Source organism: Salvelinus fontinalis, chromosome 19 (assembly GCF_029448725.1).
Source record: "Salvelinus fontinalis isolate EN_2023a chromosome 19, ASM2944872v1, whole genome shotgun sequence".
NCBI classification, from domain to species: domain Eukaryota; kingdom Metazoa; phylum Chordata; class Actinopteri; order Salmoniformes; family Salmonidae; genus Salvelinus; species Salvelinus fontinalis.
Window position 1 is genome coordinate 8,662,083 of NC_074683.1, and position 17,255 is coordinate 8,679,337.

At 40.1% G+C, this 17,255-nt stretch overlaps 1 protein-coding gene across 5 annotated transcripts in view; it reads left to right on the top strand.

Annotated features, from left to right (window-relative positions):
- The window catches only part of LOC129816316 (growth factor receptor-bound protein 14-like), a 57,025-nt gene that overhangs the window by 24,782 nt on the left and 14,988 nt on the right, over positions 1-17,255 (top strand). For 2 of the 5 annotated variants that reach the window (XM_055870638.1, XM_055870637.1), the window contains one exon: positions 14,791-14,947. In XM_055870638.1, the coding sequence (XP_055726613.1) occupies positions 14,791-14,947 (157 nt within the window). Of the gene's footprint in view, positions 1-9,016; positions 9,120-9,200; positions 9,303-13,756; positions 14,061-14,790; positions 14,948-17,255 lie in introns of those variants that run through there. The other 3 variants (XM_055870640.1, XM_055870641.1, XM_055870639.1) reach the window with 3 other exon arrangements.

A 17,255-nucleotide genomic window follows, 5' to 3' on the forward strand; every position in this document is an offset into this window, starting at 1 on the left:
CTGATTATTACAATCGAACACAGTATTTGATGTTTGGATAAGTTACATACTGTGTAGTGACTGACAGTATATATGTTTAATCACAATTGTTCAATTATCATTTTCACCTTTATGTGTGGGGTATTAACTCTGTGCATAGAATGTGCAAAATGTTGTCACTAAGAAAGACATAGGGGACATGGGCCAATGGCAGCCAGTGATTATGATGCCAGATGGGGTGATAAGGGGATTAAGTGAATCACGATCTGTCCTATACTACTTCTGCTCCCTCAGCCATATCACAGGCACTTCTGTGACTACCTTGTGAAATAGAATACTTATGCACTTTGGATCATAACTTCAAGTCAGATCCCATTGGCAATGCCAGGGACATGGCTCCTACCATGTCTTTGCAGCACCAATGGCCCTCTAATCCGTTCAAGGCTTTGCAAGGTACTGTAGTTGCTATGGTTGTTTGTGTGGTAGGGAACGAGGTTGTGCGGAGCCTACTTTTGGAAAATGAAACTCTACGTAAACCAAATTGTCCCATGACAGCTACTTGCAGGCCTGTCATGTGTTGTGATATTTTTTTGTGACACCTTATTTGTGAGATTGGTGGTTACGTTGCAATCAAATTGTTCAATTGCATAACAATCATAATAACATGCATATCATTCTTATAGCCAATAGAAAGTGCATAATAGTGATTTCAATCATTCTCAGAGGCGACTTAGATTTCACACAATAACGGGCACCATAGAATCTTAGTTAGGTTGATGTCCTCATGTATTCTGAGTCTTTTTAGATGTACCAAACTTGTAGAGTGGAAGGACTGGACACTCTGCTTGGCCTGTCATCAGACAGACAGACAGACAGACAGACAGACAGACAGACAGACAGACAGACAGACAGACAGACAGACAGACAGACAGACAGACAGACAGACAGACAGACAGACAGACAGACAGACAGACAGACAGACAGACAGACAGACAGACAGACAGACAGACAGACAGACAGACAGACAGACAGACAGACAGACAGACAGACAGACAGACAGACAGACAGACAGACAGACAGACAGACAGACAGACAGACAGACAGACAGACAGACAGACAGACAGACAGACAGACAGACAGACAGACAGACAGACAGACAGACAGACAGACAGACAGACAGACAGACAGACAGACAGACAGACAGACAGACAGACAGACAGACAGACAGACAGACAGACAGACAGACAGACAGACAGACAGACAGACAGACAGACAGACAGACAGACAGACAGACAGACAGACAGACAGACAGACAGACAGACAGACAGACAGACAGACAGACAGACAGACAGACAGACAGACAGACAGACAGACTTTTTTTATATATGCAGTTGAAGTCGGAAGTTTACATGCACTTAGGGAGTCATTAAAACTCGATTTTCAACCACTCCACAAATGTCTTGTTAACAAACTATCGTTTTGGCAAGTCGGTTAGGACATCTACTTTGTGCATGACACCAATACATTTTTCTAACAATTGTTTACAGATGGATTATTTCAATTATAATTCACTATCACAATTCCAGTGGGTCATAAGTTTACATGGACTAAGTTGACTGCCTTTAAACAGCTTGAAAAAGTCCAGAAAATTATGTCATGGCTTTAGAAGCTTCTGATTGGCTAATTGACATAATTGGAGTCAATTGGAGGTGTACCTATGGCTGTATTTCAAGGCCTACCTTCAAACTCGGAGCCTCTTTGCTTGACATCATGGGAAAATCAAAAGAAATCAGCCAAGACCTAAGAATTTTTTTTGTAGACCTCCACAAGTCTGCTTCATCCTTGGGAGCAATTTCCAAACGCCCGAAGGTACCACGTTCATCTGTACAAACAGTAGTACGCAAGTATAAAAACCATGGGACCACGCAGCCGTCATACCGCTCAGGAAGGAGACGCGTTCTGTCTCCTAGAGATGAACGTACTTTAGTGCGAAAAGTGCAAATCAAACCCAGAACAACAGCAAAGGACCTTGTGAAGATGATGGAGGAAACAGGTACAAAAGTGTCCTATATCCACAGTAAAACGAGTCCTATATCGACAACCTGAATGGCCGCTCAAAGGAAGAAGAGACTGCTCAAAAACCGCCATAAAAAAGCAAACAAACCTGATTCAGTTGCACCAGCTCTGTCAGGAGGAATGGGCCAACATTCACCCAATTTATTGTGGGAAGCTTGTGGAAGGCTACCCAACACATTTGACCCAAGTTAAATAATTTAAAGACGATGCTACCAAATACTAATTGAGTGTATGTAAACTTCTGACCCACTGGGAATGTGATGAAAGTAATTAAAGCTAAAATAAATCATTCTCTCTATTATTCTGGGAATTTCTACTTGGATTAAATGTCAGGAATTGTGAAAAACTGAGTTTTTAAATGTATTTGGCTGTGTATGGAAACTTCCGACTTCAACTGTATATTTGTAACTACTGGAGGTTGACGGATTATCATGATTCAACGCCAATGATTCAACGCCAACAGACAGACAGACAGTCATTAGAGGACCAAAAAAAGCACTTATTTTTTTAATTTAAATTTTTATATATTTATTTGTAATAATGACAATTACAACAATACTCAATGAACACTTTTTTTACTAAATTAAATCAATTTAGTCTCAAATAAATAATGAAACATATTTAAATAATGCAAAAACACGGTGTTGGAGAAGAAAGTAAAAGTGCATTATGTGCCATGTAAAAAAGCTAACGTTTTAAGTTCCTTGCTCAGAACACGAGAACATATGAAAGCTGGTGGTTCAGCATTCCCAGTTCTTCAATATTTCCAGTTAAGAAGTTTTAGGTTGTAGTTGTTATAGGAATTATGACGCATTGACTATTTCTCTCTGTACCATTTTTGTATTTCATATTCCTTTGACTATTGGATGTTCTTAAAGGCACTTTAGTATTACCAGCCTAATCTCTGGAGTTGATAGGCTTGAAGTCATAAACAGCACTGTGCTTCAAGCATTGCTAAGAGCTGCTGGCAAACGCAGTAAAGTGCTGTTAGAATGAATGCTTATGAGCCTGCTGCTGCCTACCACTGCTCAGTCAGACTGTTCTATCAAATCGTAGACTTAATTATAATTTAATAAACACAGAAATACAAGTGTTTTGTCATTAATATGGTCAAATCCGGAAACTATCATTTCGAAAACAAAACGTTTATTGTTTCAGTGAAATATGGAACCGTTCCGTATTTTATCGAATGGGTGCAACCCTAAGTCTAAATATTGCTGTTACATTGCACAACGAGCGAGGCGGCCCAAACTGTTGCATATACCCTGACTCTGCTTGCATTGAACGTAAGAGAAGTGACACAATTTCCTTAGTTAATATTTCCTGCTAACATTAATTTCTTTTAACTAAATATGCAGGTTTAAAAATATATACTTCTGTGTATTGATTTGAAGAAAGGCATTGATGTTTATGGTTAGGTACATTTGTGCAAAGATTGCTTTTTTCGGCAATGTGCTTTTGTTAAATCATCACCCGTTTGGCGAAGTTGAAGTAGGCTGTGATTTGATGATAAATTAACAGGCCCCGCATTGATTATATGCAACGCAGGACAAGCTAATGAACCTAGTAATATCATCAACCATGTGTAGTTAACCCTTTCGCACGTACCATCACATGGGTGTGATCGTTCTACAGCGGTCCCTGACACATACGATCACACCTGTGTGACTAGAACGCTTATTTAGAACACTTATTTAGAACGGGCAGTTTCGAATTACGCATCAATCAACATTTGAACAGGCCAACTTTTTTCCCCAGAAACTATTTATACAAACAGTCCTTACAAAGTTATGTCCAGAATGTGAGCAGTTTTTTTGGATGCAATGTTCAGATATTCGCTTGAAGTATCTATAGCATAACACAATCATCCAAACCGGAAAAATGTAGGCTACATTTGTCCTAGCGCTGAGGAAAGATGACAAGCTGTCATATTTTTTAACTCTCGGCTGACAAACTACTATGAATTAGCTAATAGCAATTACTATTTATGATTAATCACATCCCGGGTAAGCAAAATAATTGAGTAAAACACTTTCTAGAAATCGAAAGTAATCTGAATATAAGTTTCAGTGCGCCGCCATGCTTTTTTTCTTCACAGAAACCAAAGATAATAAAAGACAAGATGAGTTTGGTCTGTCTGCATGTTGAAGGGGTGTGTCGTCTACCATTGTTCACATCCCACCGTTCTCAAAATGAGTGAACTCTTTTGAGCACGATTGTATATAACACCATAAAGGTTATGTAATGAGTAACATTACCTCGCGTGTCAACGGTTATAAGGAATATACACATTTATTATGCCATACACACAGTGAGCTACAGTAGAAATGTTATAACACGACATACAGTAACTATTATAACGTAATAAGGCGCTTTGATTGAAACGCAGTCTGGATTTGAACCTGGGTGTCTGTAGTGACGCATTGTTTTCCAGAGCTAATAGCTACATTCCTCTATTTACCTAAGCATCGAGTATAACACCATAAAGGTTATGAAATGAGTAACGTTACCTCACGTGTCCGCGGTTATAAGAAATATACACAAATATTATGCTACAGGAGAAACAACGACACGACATGCAGAAACTATTATAACGTAATAAGGCACTTACTTTGATAGTAATGCACACATTTCCAAAGTTATTATTGGTAACGAAAACAACTATGACTGCGATGCAGGCAACAGACTGTAAATGTGAACGTGTGGTGGTAAGCCTGCCACGTAGTTTCCCATTATTTTTATATTATGACATTTACCAGTAATCCCCAGTCACATGTTTATTTACAAGCAAACAACGAGGAGAGACCGGAGTCTTGCGAGTCACTCACTGTTTTGTAGCACACGCCAGGGTGATCTAGTGACGGTATGGGATTTAGCTAGTTCTCTAATACCTATTCAGTTTGTTTTGTACACTGCTGCTACTCGCTGTTTTATTATCTATACTTAGTCACTTCACCCCTACCTACATGTACAAATTACCTGTAACCTGTACCCCCGCACACTGACTCAGTACCGGTACCCCCTGTATATAGCCTCGTTATTGTGTTACTTTTTAATAATTTTTTACTTTAGTTTATTCAGTAAATATTTTCTCAAATCTTCTTGAACTGCGCTGTTGGTTAAGGGCTTGTAAGTAAGCATTTCACGGTAAGGTTTACACTTGTTGTATTCGGCACATGTGACAAAGTCTGACTTGATTTAATAACTGTTCAGTTAACTGTCTAAAATGTGCTAAATGATCTGTAGTTGTGCTTTTGGTGATGTCTTTTTGATTGAGGAATTGAGAACTGAGAAATGTGGTTGTCCCATCTAGCTATCTTAAGATGAATGGTACTAACTGTAAGTCGCTCTGGATAAGTCTCTGCTAAATGACTCAAATGTAAGTGGTTAGCGTCTTGCAATCAAGCCCCTCTTAACAACAGAGGATCCCCTCCTGGATCAATATTGCTGTCTAATATTGGTTTTGTGTGTGCAGAAAACTGCGAGGAGAATTTGAATTACTTGTATAACTTTATGAGCTGGAATGTCTGTCCTGCAAATAGTTTTGAAAATAGCTCCCCTTGTGTTCAGTGCCAGTATTACTGAATATTCTGGGATGGCACAAGGTTGGTATGACAATCTGGGTACCGACAAAGCCTAGTGTATACATGTCTAGGTGGACGATTTATACTCTTATGATGTTAGGCCCGGCACAGTCAAGTCAAGCACCAGTGAAGGAGTATATGAGAATGGAAATGGGAATTGCTTTTATGTAATAAAATAATATTAACCAGTGGTGTAAAGTAACTAATAAAAAAATAGTTTTTTGGGGGTATCTGTACTTTATTATATATAATTTAGAAAAATTGTACTTCCTCCACTACAATCCTAAAGAACATATGTATGTTTTACTTCTGTACATTTTCCGTTTAAGTACTTGTTACATTTTGAATACTCAGGCCGGACAGCTATATAGTCTAATTCACGCACCTATCAATATAACGTGTTGTCATCCCTAAATGTCTGAGTGTTGGAGTGTGCCCCTGGATGTTTAAAAACATAAATAAAAAGTGTGCCGTCTGATTTGTTTAAGGAATTTGATGTATAGCATTTACTTTTACTCATGTATGACAAATCAGTTATTTTTTGACCACTTAAGGCGCTTCAGAGAAACGGATAGTAATTTGTGTGCATAGAATGGAGTCATGAGTACATTTCCTTCACAAACGGGCTCATTCTGTTCAGAACAACCCACGGTATGACGCCATGTCGTCCTTGTAACTGTACATCAAACATGGCGATCAAACTTTTGTTAATGTAAATTACATGAATATTATAATATGGAAATGTGAAGCGCATATTTGGACTGATGGGTGTGTGGTTTGCTTATATGACATAAAAGCTCTATTTATTATAATCCTCAACGTCTCAGCTTTCAAAATATATCGCCTACCATTGATATACAGCTTTCCCCACACACAAACAAAACATTTTTAAAAGTAGCTCAATCAGCGGGAGGGATGGGGCGCATCTTCTCCTTGTGCTTGGTGCTCACATTTAGAACTGCTGTCAGTTGAATCCCATACAGCGCTGTAAAGTGGAGAACCTGAGCTCTGACATCATGTATAGTATGTTACTGTACAGCCACTGCCGTTTTATCAGTGTCCAAATCTGCCATTTTTAACCCGTATACGGGTACGCGTGTATAAAGGTCTACGAGCACATAATACGCTGTTGTGATATGGATTGAGAATATCTATTTGAATGTACTGTACAGTGTACTGAAGGTACAGTTGAAAAAAAGGAGTACAATGATAGCTGTGTTTCTACTCCCAGACCTCTCAACAAAGGCATTCATGCATAATTGTAGACCTGCATTTGCCAGAGTTTGTTTTATTTGCAGGCATGTGGGGTCAGAAACAGTTCCTCCTGCCCTGCTGTGTGTGATCCCTGCTCTGACTGGGCCTGTGAAAGGGTCTTGTTTGAATCGAGCCCTGGTCAAGGACAGAGTGTCTGGAGCAGGCTTTGTTATGAGAGTTGCGGAGACTCCGTTATCAATTTGGCTCCATTAATACAAATTCATTTTTGCACTCCGATAACTAGCAGCGTCTGCTTGTCTGTGCGATTCACAACATGTTGTGCTGCGATTCCAGATAAACTGTAAGCTTGGGATGGACTCCTCCGTTCTCATGAGGGAAGCTGTATGACAGTCACCGCTATGCTGCCTGCAAACGCCCCCCCCACCCGGTCTGGTCTGGGAGGGAAGGGAAAAAAGAGTATCAGGAGAGAGGAATCCTCCCACTGCTACAATGTGTCCAGATTTATTCTAAACTACAGTACATGGTCTGATTCTGACCTGTATACTGTGTTAGTACGTTTTAACTTTTAATGACATTAATGTACGTTAAGCCGGATAATGTGTTTTCTTGCTGAATTCATTCAAATGCGTACCGTTATCTGCCCATAGAATGTTGTTGATTAAATCATTTATCGGCCCTTATGTAAAATAATACTACTAAAAAAAAAAATTCTGGTCTCGTTGTTTCTCATAATCAAGTCAGTGTAGTATTTTCTCAGCTGAAGTTGCCTCCTCTGCTTGACATTTTAAGATTAATAGGAGAGCTTTGGCTCAAATGTTGAGCTTTGCCCTGCACTTGGAAAGACAGAAATATGTAGCAGAGCGGAATTGGCCTGTGCATGGTGTGTATCTAGCAATGCATTTCTGGTCCCTTTTCAACTGTGACCCATTATAGGGCATAGCTAATTGCATAACTGCGTTCTATGAAAAGAGATGTAGCACTCTTGGATGTTTCCTGTGTCCAAGGACATGTTTCTGCTGTCCTTTTTAATAACGCATAAGAAACACTTGTGCTCTCCAACAAAAACACCACTATTCTCATTATCAAATTCCCTTTTTTTTTTATCTCTTCCTTGAACCTTTTATCCAAGTTGAAGCTTATCAGCAGGAACATTTGGCAGAATAGCCAAGGGAGATAATATAATTGTTTAGCGCTTGTCAGAATTAAAATCGAGGTTTTGTCAGGGCCAAATCCTCTTTTACCATTGACAAAAATGTATTGAGTACATCTTTATTTGATGTGTAACTCGTCCTTATCAGACCATTGAGTGACTTTCACTATTACATCATTAACTCTAATGCATACTGTGTGAGGCTGCTCGTTTCCGAGACCTGTTTATCCTTACAGTAAAACAGATGTAGATGATGAATTGTGGCAATTGTCGCTGTGGGAACAACTTGGCGCAGTGCTATTTTGAAGCCCCCAATTTATACAGTCTCCCAACCTCCTCCTTCCCGTCCCCCATTCCTCTTTGCCAACCACATCTTTTCCTTGCTGTAGTGTCGCATAGATATGAAATCAGCAATGCACTATTGTCCATTGCCTATACCTGTACTTGACTTACATGATTTTTACGATACGAAATGTAAATATGGAAATTCATCTCAAATGTGATTTGCCAGATATTCTTGTGGACATATTTGCAAAATACATTATTCTAAAGTTGACAACATTTATACACTTCGCATTTTGATAGATTGTAGTACAATGATATTGTTGAATAGACAAACATGTTCTGGTAAAGGGGGAAAGAGGTCAATTCCCCGCCTAAATTACTGGCCATCGACTACGTCAGTTTTCCCTTTCAGACATTTTTTTATTTATTTCATGTTGCTTTTGTACCAATGGAAAGACATTCTCAGGGCTGTTAGAAATGGGCAACTATATTACTATAAATAATACACCTACTCACTTTTGTGTCAGATGTTTAATCTTGATTTTTAGTCGTTTTAGCTTTATTGCTTTCTCTGAGCTTCTGCATTGTAAACTATAGTCCTTCTTGGAACTATTTTTATCAAGACTTGTTTGTGGCTTGATAAAGTGGCTTTCTTTAAAAAAAAAAATATTTTTAGATTTCCAAGGACAAAGGAGGAGTTTCTTGTACAGCGATGACTTCTCTCTCACACATTCATTGTGCACGACCTCAGTGTAGAGATATATACGATACAACGTGCATTCTATAGCATACAGTAGAATCACTTAGAGAAGAGTCTTCTGCATATTAAGGTAATATACTAAGTATGACATTGCGTGTTTGATTTTTCTAAAATAATCTATACAATACCAGTATTTACAACTTAGATATATGGATATTATTTATTTTAGTTGTGTACCGAGGAAAGAAGCATGAACTTCCATGCGAGAAGAGTCACCTTGCCTGCCATTACTCCACTTTGTCTTCAGAAGCGGGTAGGAAACGTGCTTGTAATTTCCTCTTTGCCACACTGTATGATTTCTGCTTTCTTTAACTGTCCTAATAGTGTGTCCGTCTTAAATCGTACAATGGGATTCAACTAAACCACTCTGAAACTAGAAGTGGAAAAACAGTTTATTCATCCACTTTTCTGAACCAGTTTGGCCTGGAGTTCAGAAAAAAACTCCAATCCAGAGATACAGTAGTTTTTATTTGATCCTTTGGATTGTGCTTCAGTATTTATATCAGTTTCCCATCAGTCATCACGTTTGCTTTTTTTTTTTTTTTTTTACATTAAATTCATAGATTTGTCTTCAGTATGTTTTCCCCTTTACTGCTGAGGTACAGTAAATGGCAGTCATTGGAGTAGCTATGCTTCTTCTGAGGTTAGCTAGCCTCGTGTGTGTGTGTGACAAGCAGGACTATTTTTCACCATGCACTTCCCTGGATCTTTCTCAGTAGCGTGTTTACAGTAGCAGCTTAATAGAAATGTGATACAATTTTGCAGTCAACACACTTATTAAAAAGTGAAAAAACAATGGTTGACATTAAAACACAATTTTGTCCACGTATTTCAGAAGACTCTGTGAACTCAGACTTGGACAGCTTAATGCCATGATGATATCACGCTAAGGATACATGTAGAAGTGATTTGGAATACAAAACATCTGACCGGTTGAAATATGTGTCTGTAACGGTCTATAAACCTGTTTGGCAAAAATGACACTAGAATGAGCCATTTCAAGGTTCTATGTGAGCCTGTTGAACCACTGGAGTTCCACTGTTAAATGTGTAAAAGGTTTGGCCTATGGTTATTTATGGTCCTCCAACATATTCTTGGTTTGGTGTTATGAGTACCTTTTCTAAAATGTGTTAAAATAAGTTTCGCATTAATCATGAAATGAAAGGGTTGACATTACATGGCAGAAACGTAGAATATACAGCTGCACAATGTTCAACTAAAATGCCTCAAAATGAGAGCAGTAGGGCAAGGAGACTGCATAGGCCCAGGTGTAGCACCTAGAACTGCTGTGTCCAGACAGGCAGGGAGTTCAAGCATGTGGAGGAGTAGCATGGCTAACTGAGCTTATCCAGTGCTTTGCTGTAGTGAAGGGCACTGTGGATGTATGGTTGTTACACGCCGAGCCCAGGGCTGAGGCCACTGCTGTGGCGCTCAGATAGAGCTGCAGCTGTGGGAGTGGAGTTCAAGGTAAAACCAGCACACGCAAATTAGTAAACCGATGTCCGCAACCCTGTCCTTGAGATAAAGAGAACTTTATAGCGTTTGTTAGCAAAGCATAGACAAATCTATATTTAGGCCAGCGCTTATGTCTGTCTGGATTTTCCCTCCCATTTCTGTCTCAATTGGAGACCATGTTCCTTTCCTCCCAGAGTTTCTGTTCAATTTGTATTTACAACCGTGTGGCCATCGACGGGGAAGGCCGGGGCTAAAATATGGGTTGCAGTTAGTACTGGTTCAAAGCTCGTAGCGCTGCTTAGCCCTGTCATCAACCTTATCACTGTTGGCCAACTCTTATCTTATTTCCCTCAGCACTCTCCCATGTCAGTCCCTGCACAGTGTATGTCATTGTGTTAAGTTCTAGAACGACTGACTATCTAAACTTAAATCGCGAGCACACTTCACATTTACTTTGGACTGAAATGCACTTTTAGTATTTAGTTGCACAGGCCAGGTTACATGTATGTGCTCTGGACTACTATTTCACGTCAACTGAGGCATTAAGCAGTCCTTATGTGTTCACCCTCTTTGGGTTTTTTGTGATATTTGAGTGTTGTCTTTGAACATGGTATAATGAAAGAGAATATAAAAATTGGTAGAAAACTGCAGCTTTAGACTTTATCTATCTTTCTAGGAAAGCTTTTTGTAAAGCATCCACAGTAACTATATAATGACACTTAAAAAAAGGGAATTTGGCTGACGGAAATGGAGCTGTGAACTAAAAGCAGGTGGGCACATGGAGCAGCATGGCTACCTGATGAATGCACGTCTTTGTGCTCATTGATACAGAAAGCAGCAGTTCACAGCAGCATTTTATCTGGCTTCGCCGTTCATTTGACTCCCTGGACCAAGTGATTTATCATGGATACCGAGGCCAGTCATTTCAACCCTAGTTGAAACATCCCAGCATGCTAGGAACAATGATCAAATCGATATAGGCGAGAGGCGGCGCATGTAGGAGCTAGTGTGGGCTCAGTCTGAAGGATTCATTAGAACAAATTATGCACGTTGTGTTTATCGTTCGTTAGTTGTGAACTTTTTGCTGTCTGCAATCTTGTATCTCCAAATACAGAATGTAGGACACCGAATGAGCACAGAATCAGCAGATTTTTATTGCAGTGTTGAATGCATTTTCAAGAACCTCACCAAATATTTGTCCAAACCTCTCTGTGGGTTAACAAAGATATTAGTCAAGAGATATAATCTGTGTGCATATCTAGCTTTGCGGAACACTCCAATAAGGACATACGGGCCATATTTGTTTTATTGCTAAATATAAAGAGACCGAGTGCTAAAGGGAGTATGCACAACGCCTCGATCACACCTACAGCGTCTTCTTGCTAAATGGTACGCAGTATAATCTGGATATGTGTGCAACAAAACTTCAACAGTCACCTTCTGCTACCATTTCTGTCAAGCTGTTACGCATACAATTTTTATGTGTACATTCGATAAATCCAACATTCACCACCCAGAACGCACTGCAACTGCCTCTGCCATGCAATGCTGCGAGGCAAATGCAGTATTCCATTGGAAATTTTAAAGTACGTCTGGTGTACCAAAACGCAATGACGCTGTCGGTGTGATCGAGGTGTAACACTACAGTACTTTATAATACATGTCGCATTTTCATGAAGCAATTTCTCAATGAGTACATAAATGTTCTGTCATCATTCGTTTTGGGTGTTTTGTTGAAAAAGGTGCACTGTACTGGTAGTCATAGAACTGTTTACTATCAACAAAATGTAATTCATGTTGTATTGCACTGAAACAAATGACAACAAACTATAATTTAAAGAAAGTTATAATGTGATTGGGATGACAAAACCCTACAAGGCAAAAACATATAGGATTACTTTTGATTTCCAGTAGGAAAAAAGTAGTCCAATAGGACTGATACAAAATATTTTAGGATTGCGAGAATCCTATAGGATCCATTTAGATTACTTTTGATTTCCAATCGGGGGAAAAAGCAGTCTAATAGGATTCTGAAAGAGATGGAACAAAATCATATCGGATTGTGAAAATCCTACAGGATTCTATTGGAAAAATCTATTTTTTTTGACTAGGGTTTTCCTATACATATATTAAAATATCTTCCTGATACAGAAATCCTAAACCTTGTGTAATATAGCATCATGTCCAGTGTATTTTTGTGGAGGAACTAATCAACCCGTCATCTGCAGGAGTAACACAGTAAAAGCTGTTTCACCCCCTGACAAACCCTGCCCTGTTCCTCCATGAAACACGATCCTTTTGAGATTTGATTTGGCAAATTCTCAGGAAGTGACTTCCACAGAGGGACACAACTGGATTCCTGCCTAGATGTTTTTTTCCACAGCCTGATTTAGAGGCTCCTTCACACTGTTCATCTCTTTCTTTTTTTTCTCTTTTCTTTTGTCATTTCTACCCCTGGAAATACATTGGATGCAATGTAATGTTTTATACAGTAAGTGCTCTGGGCTTTGAGATGATCATCTTCAGGTTTCTACTTCAACCTCGGTGACTTCAGTGTTGCTGCAAAGTATGAGATGATTAGTGTGTCCTTATTAGCTTGTCCGTCCGTACTGTACGGACAACTCATCAACAGGACATTAAAGTAATCCCAGTAATGCAGTCCTTTGGCTTTTGTTAGGTACCCGCAAAGGGGGATCCTTACATGTTTTTGGGGTCTTGTAAATCTCAGCGAAGACTGATTTTTAAAAACTAGATTTTTTTTTAACTTCATTGAGGGGTGACGTCATAGTTGGTGGTTGTGATTCGCTGCGGGCTCCTTAAGGGCGCTGACCCCAGCTCGGCTGGAGCACTGGGGCCTCCTTTCACTCCACAAAAGAGGGCTGGTGCGTCCTGCCCCACGATCCGCCTTAAACCAAGGCACAGAGACCCATGCACACAGAAAGAGGCAGCCAGTTGGTCTTTACTGTGACTCTCTTCCTCCCTTCTCCCCGCCCACCCCTGTCAACTTTAGACGGAGTTGACCCAACTAGCATTACATTTAACCAGCACCTTTGTAATGGCTTTAGAGCTCACATAGGGCTTTATGCTAAGATCTCGAATTGCCATGGCTGTGTGAATAGGGAGGGGGAGCGAGCCTTTTGACTCTTTTCTCCTCCTCCTGGGCTGTGTGGAGCAGAGCAGGCTGATCCTGGGCTCTTTTACTTGGGGGGGGGGGGGGAGAAGAGAGAAAGGTAGCAGGTGATTGGGCCATAGCCCCGGTGACATATATCTGTGGAGTCAGGAAAACGCTGTGCTCAGAGGCAGCTCTTTCTAATTAGCTCATTTCTGCCCCACTGCAGTAAAGAGAGGAGAGAGGGAGAGCGGGCTCTACTTTCCGCTTCCCAGCTGATACTTACTCGCTACTCGGCTCCTGTTCTGTTCGGCTCTGCACTGTCTGCCTGTCTGATGCATGTTTCCATGTTCCTCACTAAAAGCCTGGTTTACAATGCTGTGCACTCAGTCCTACATAGGCTGCAGAGTTAGCTCAAATTCACAAGTCTTGTCTCCCAACAGAAAGGTAAGTTGTGATGTCAGATGATTTGTTAGTAGCTTGTTTTGTGTTTAATATTGCATGACTGTTGAGATTCTCAGAGAGCTTTTTAATACAGAACTGTAATATACCTGCTGTGTAGAATAGAAAAAAAGGAAAGGGTCATTGGAGCAATAGACTACGCAGTAGGCACGTTGATGTTTGTCTTGTCCTGGAGGCAGGACTGGTCGCTTTCCCATTTTAGATAGGCAGGCTGCAAATTCAAAATATAAATGTATGAAAACAAAAATGTTTGTCTTAAGTTTAAGTTGGGGTTAGGCATTAGGGTTAGCAGTGTGGTTAGGGTTAGGTTTAAAATGTTCTGACTTTGTGGCTGTATCAGCTAGTGACCACTCTGCAGAGCTGTCTCCAGAACAAGATTTATGATGGAGTAGGCTACTTTGTTAGGGATACATTTATCAACTTTTGGGAGAATTTGGTGCTGTTGTGTGTGGGTTGAATGATTATGGGGTAGAATTATCGTGGACTTTGACAAAGATGAGATTTGACATGCCTAATATCCTATAAGGCTTGGAGAACATTTGAAAATCCCATGTTTTAAATTTTCTGACCACTTTCTTGCTTAGTTGGTTATTTGTAAAGTTTGATGTATATTTAATGTACGTATGTGGTATGTATTTTAAATGTACATATAAAGCAAGCTCTGAACTTTTCTGATACATATGTTGTTCATGTCAATGTGTTTGTTTCGCTGCAGGTAATCAAAGTGTATAATGAGGACAATACCAGTCGAGCAGTAGAGGTTCCCACTGACATCACAGCCCGGGACATATGCCAGCTGTTTGTCCTGAAGAATCATTGCATTGATGACCACAGCTGGACTCTGTTTGAGCATCTCACCCATCTAAGCATAGGTAAGATTTAAATTCAAAACTACTTTTTTTATCCCACCAGGGGCAATTAAGTAAGACAAAGCCGTTTTACAAGTACAGTATCAAATAGACACAAAATCCTCCACGTAAATGTTTTTATACAACCTTAGATTACTGTGTAATAGTGATGATTATGTGCACACGATTCGGTTTAGTGAGTTCATAACCCTAAACCGGACCCAGTTTATTTGTATTTTTTTTATTCTTTCTGTGGCACACTGCAGTGTAATTCTGCTCTTTGAAAAGATACCACAAGTTGATCAGCAAAGAGTTAATCGTACAGCAACAGTGGCTCCAATCTTCCTACAGGTGTAGCGTTACCATTTCTCAGCAGCTTACATTGCATAACTTATCCATCTGTTCTGTTCGTTATTTCATTGAGTCTTTAAAGCATTGAATTTGCTGTAAACGTGCTCTTATCATTCAACCAGTTTAGTAAGGTGTGTCCTAAAGTCTGCAGAGTTGCTCTGAGTCTCTCCTTTTCTCCTTGACTTTATTGGCATGACTGTAATGTGTAATTATATTTTTTTAAGTGTTCATTTCAGATGAGCTTAACTGAACAAAAATATAAACGCAACATGTGAAGTGTTGGTCCCATGTTACGTGAGCTGACGTAAAATATCCCAGAAATGTTCCATACGCACTAAAAGCTTCTTTCGGTCAAATTTTGTGCACAGATTTGTTTACTTCCCTGTTAGTGAGCATTTATCCTTTGCCAAGATAATTCATCCACCTGACTGGTGTTGCGTATCAAGAAGCTGATTAAACAGCATGATCATTACACAGGTACACCTTGTGCTGGACATAATAAAAGGCCACTCTAAAATGTGCAATTTTGTCAGACAACACAGTACTGCAGATGTCTCAAGTTTTGAGGGAGCGTGCAATTGGCATGCTGACTGCAGGAATGTCCAACAGAGCTTTTTCCAGAGAATTTAATGTTAATTTCTCTACCATAAGCTTCCTCCAACGTCGTTTTAGAGAATTTACCAGTACGTCCAACTAGCCACACAACCGCAGACCACGTGTAACAACACCAGGACCTCAACATCCGGCTTCCCCACCTGCGAGATTGTCTGAGACCAGGCTCCCGGACAGCTGATGAAACTGTGGGTTTGCACAACCGAAAAATTTCTGCACAGTCTCGGGAAGCTCATCTGCGTGGTTGTCATCCTCACAAGGGTCTTGACCTGACTGCAGTTCGGCGTCGTAACCAACTTCAGTCAGCAAATGCTCACCTTCCATGGCCACTGGCACATAGGAGCAGTGTGCTCTTCACGGATAAATCCTGATTTCAACTGTACCGGGTAGATGGTAGACAGCGTTTATGGCGTCGTGTGGGCGAGCGGTTTGCTGGTTTCAATGTTGTGAACAGAGTGCCCCGTGGTTGTGGGGTTATGGTATGGGCAGGCATAAGCTATGGACAACGAACACAATTGCATTTTATCGATGATAATTTGAATGAGCAGAGATACTGTGATGAGATCCTGAGGGCCATTGTCGTGCCATTCATCCGCTGCCATCACCTCATTCAGCATGATAATGCACAGCCCCCTGTCGCAAGGATCTGTACATAATTCCTGGAAGCTGAAAATGTCCCAGTTCTTCCATGGCCTGCATACTCACCAGACATGTCATCCATTGAGGACGTTTGGGATGCTCTGGATCATCGTGTACGACAGCGTGTTCCAGTTCCCGCAATATCCAGCAACTTTCCAAAGTCCACAATCAACAGCCTTAAGTCAATATGAAGGAGATGTGTCGCGCTGCATGAGGCAAATGGTGGATACACCAGATACTGACTGGTTTTCTGATCCACGCCCCTATCAATTTTTTTTTTAGGTATCTGTGACCAGCAGATGCATATCTGTATTCCCAGAAATCCATAGATTAGGCCTTTGTTTCAATTTACTTATTTGAACTGTAACTCAGTAAAATCTTTGTTGCATTTATATTTTTTGTTCGGTGTATGCAGAAAAGACTAAATTAATCCCTAAATGGAAATTACCCTTTGGAAAATAAACTTGTGAAAAGATTGTCAGCTAAAACATAACCTCTTTTATTCCAATAGTCAATGGTTTCCTGTTGATGAAACATTGAGCTGTTGTCATTATAAAGAGGCCATAAAACTATAAAGAACTAGGGTTCCAAAATTCACATGTTTTCTGGAAATCCCGGTGGGTGGATTCCTTGATTTCCTGCTTATTCACTCCTAAATCCAGGCATATTCTAACCTGGGTTTCTGGAAAACCTGGTAACCAGTATTTTGCAACCCTGTAAAGAACCTTAC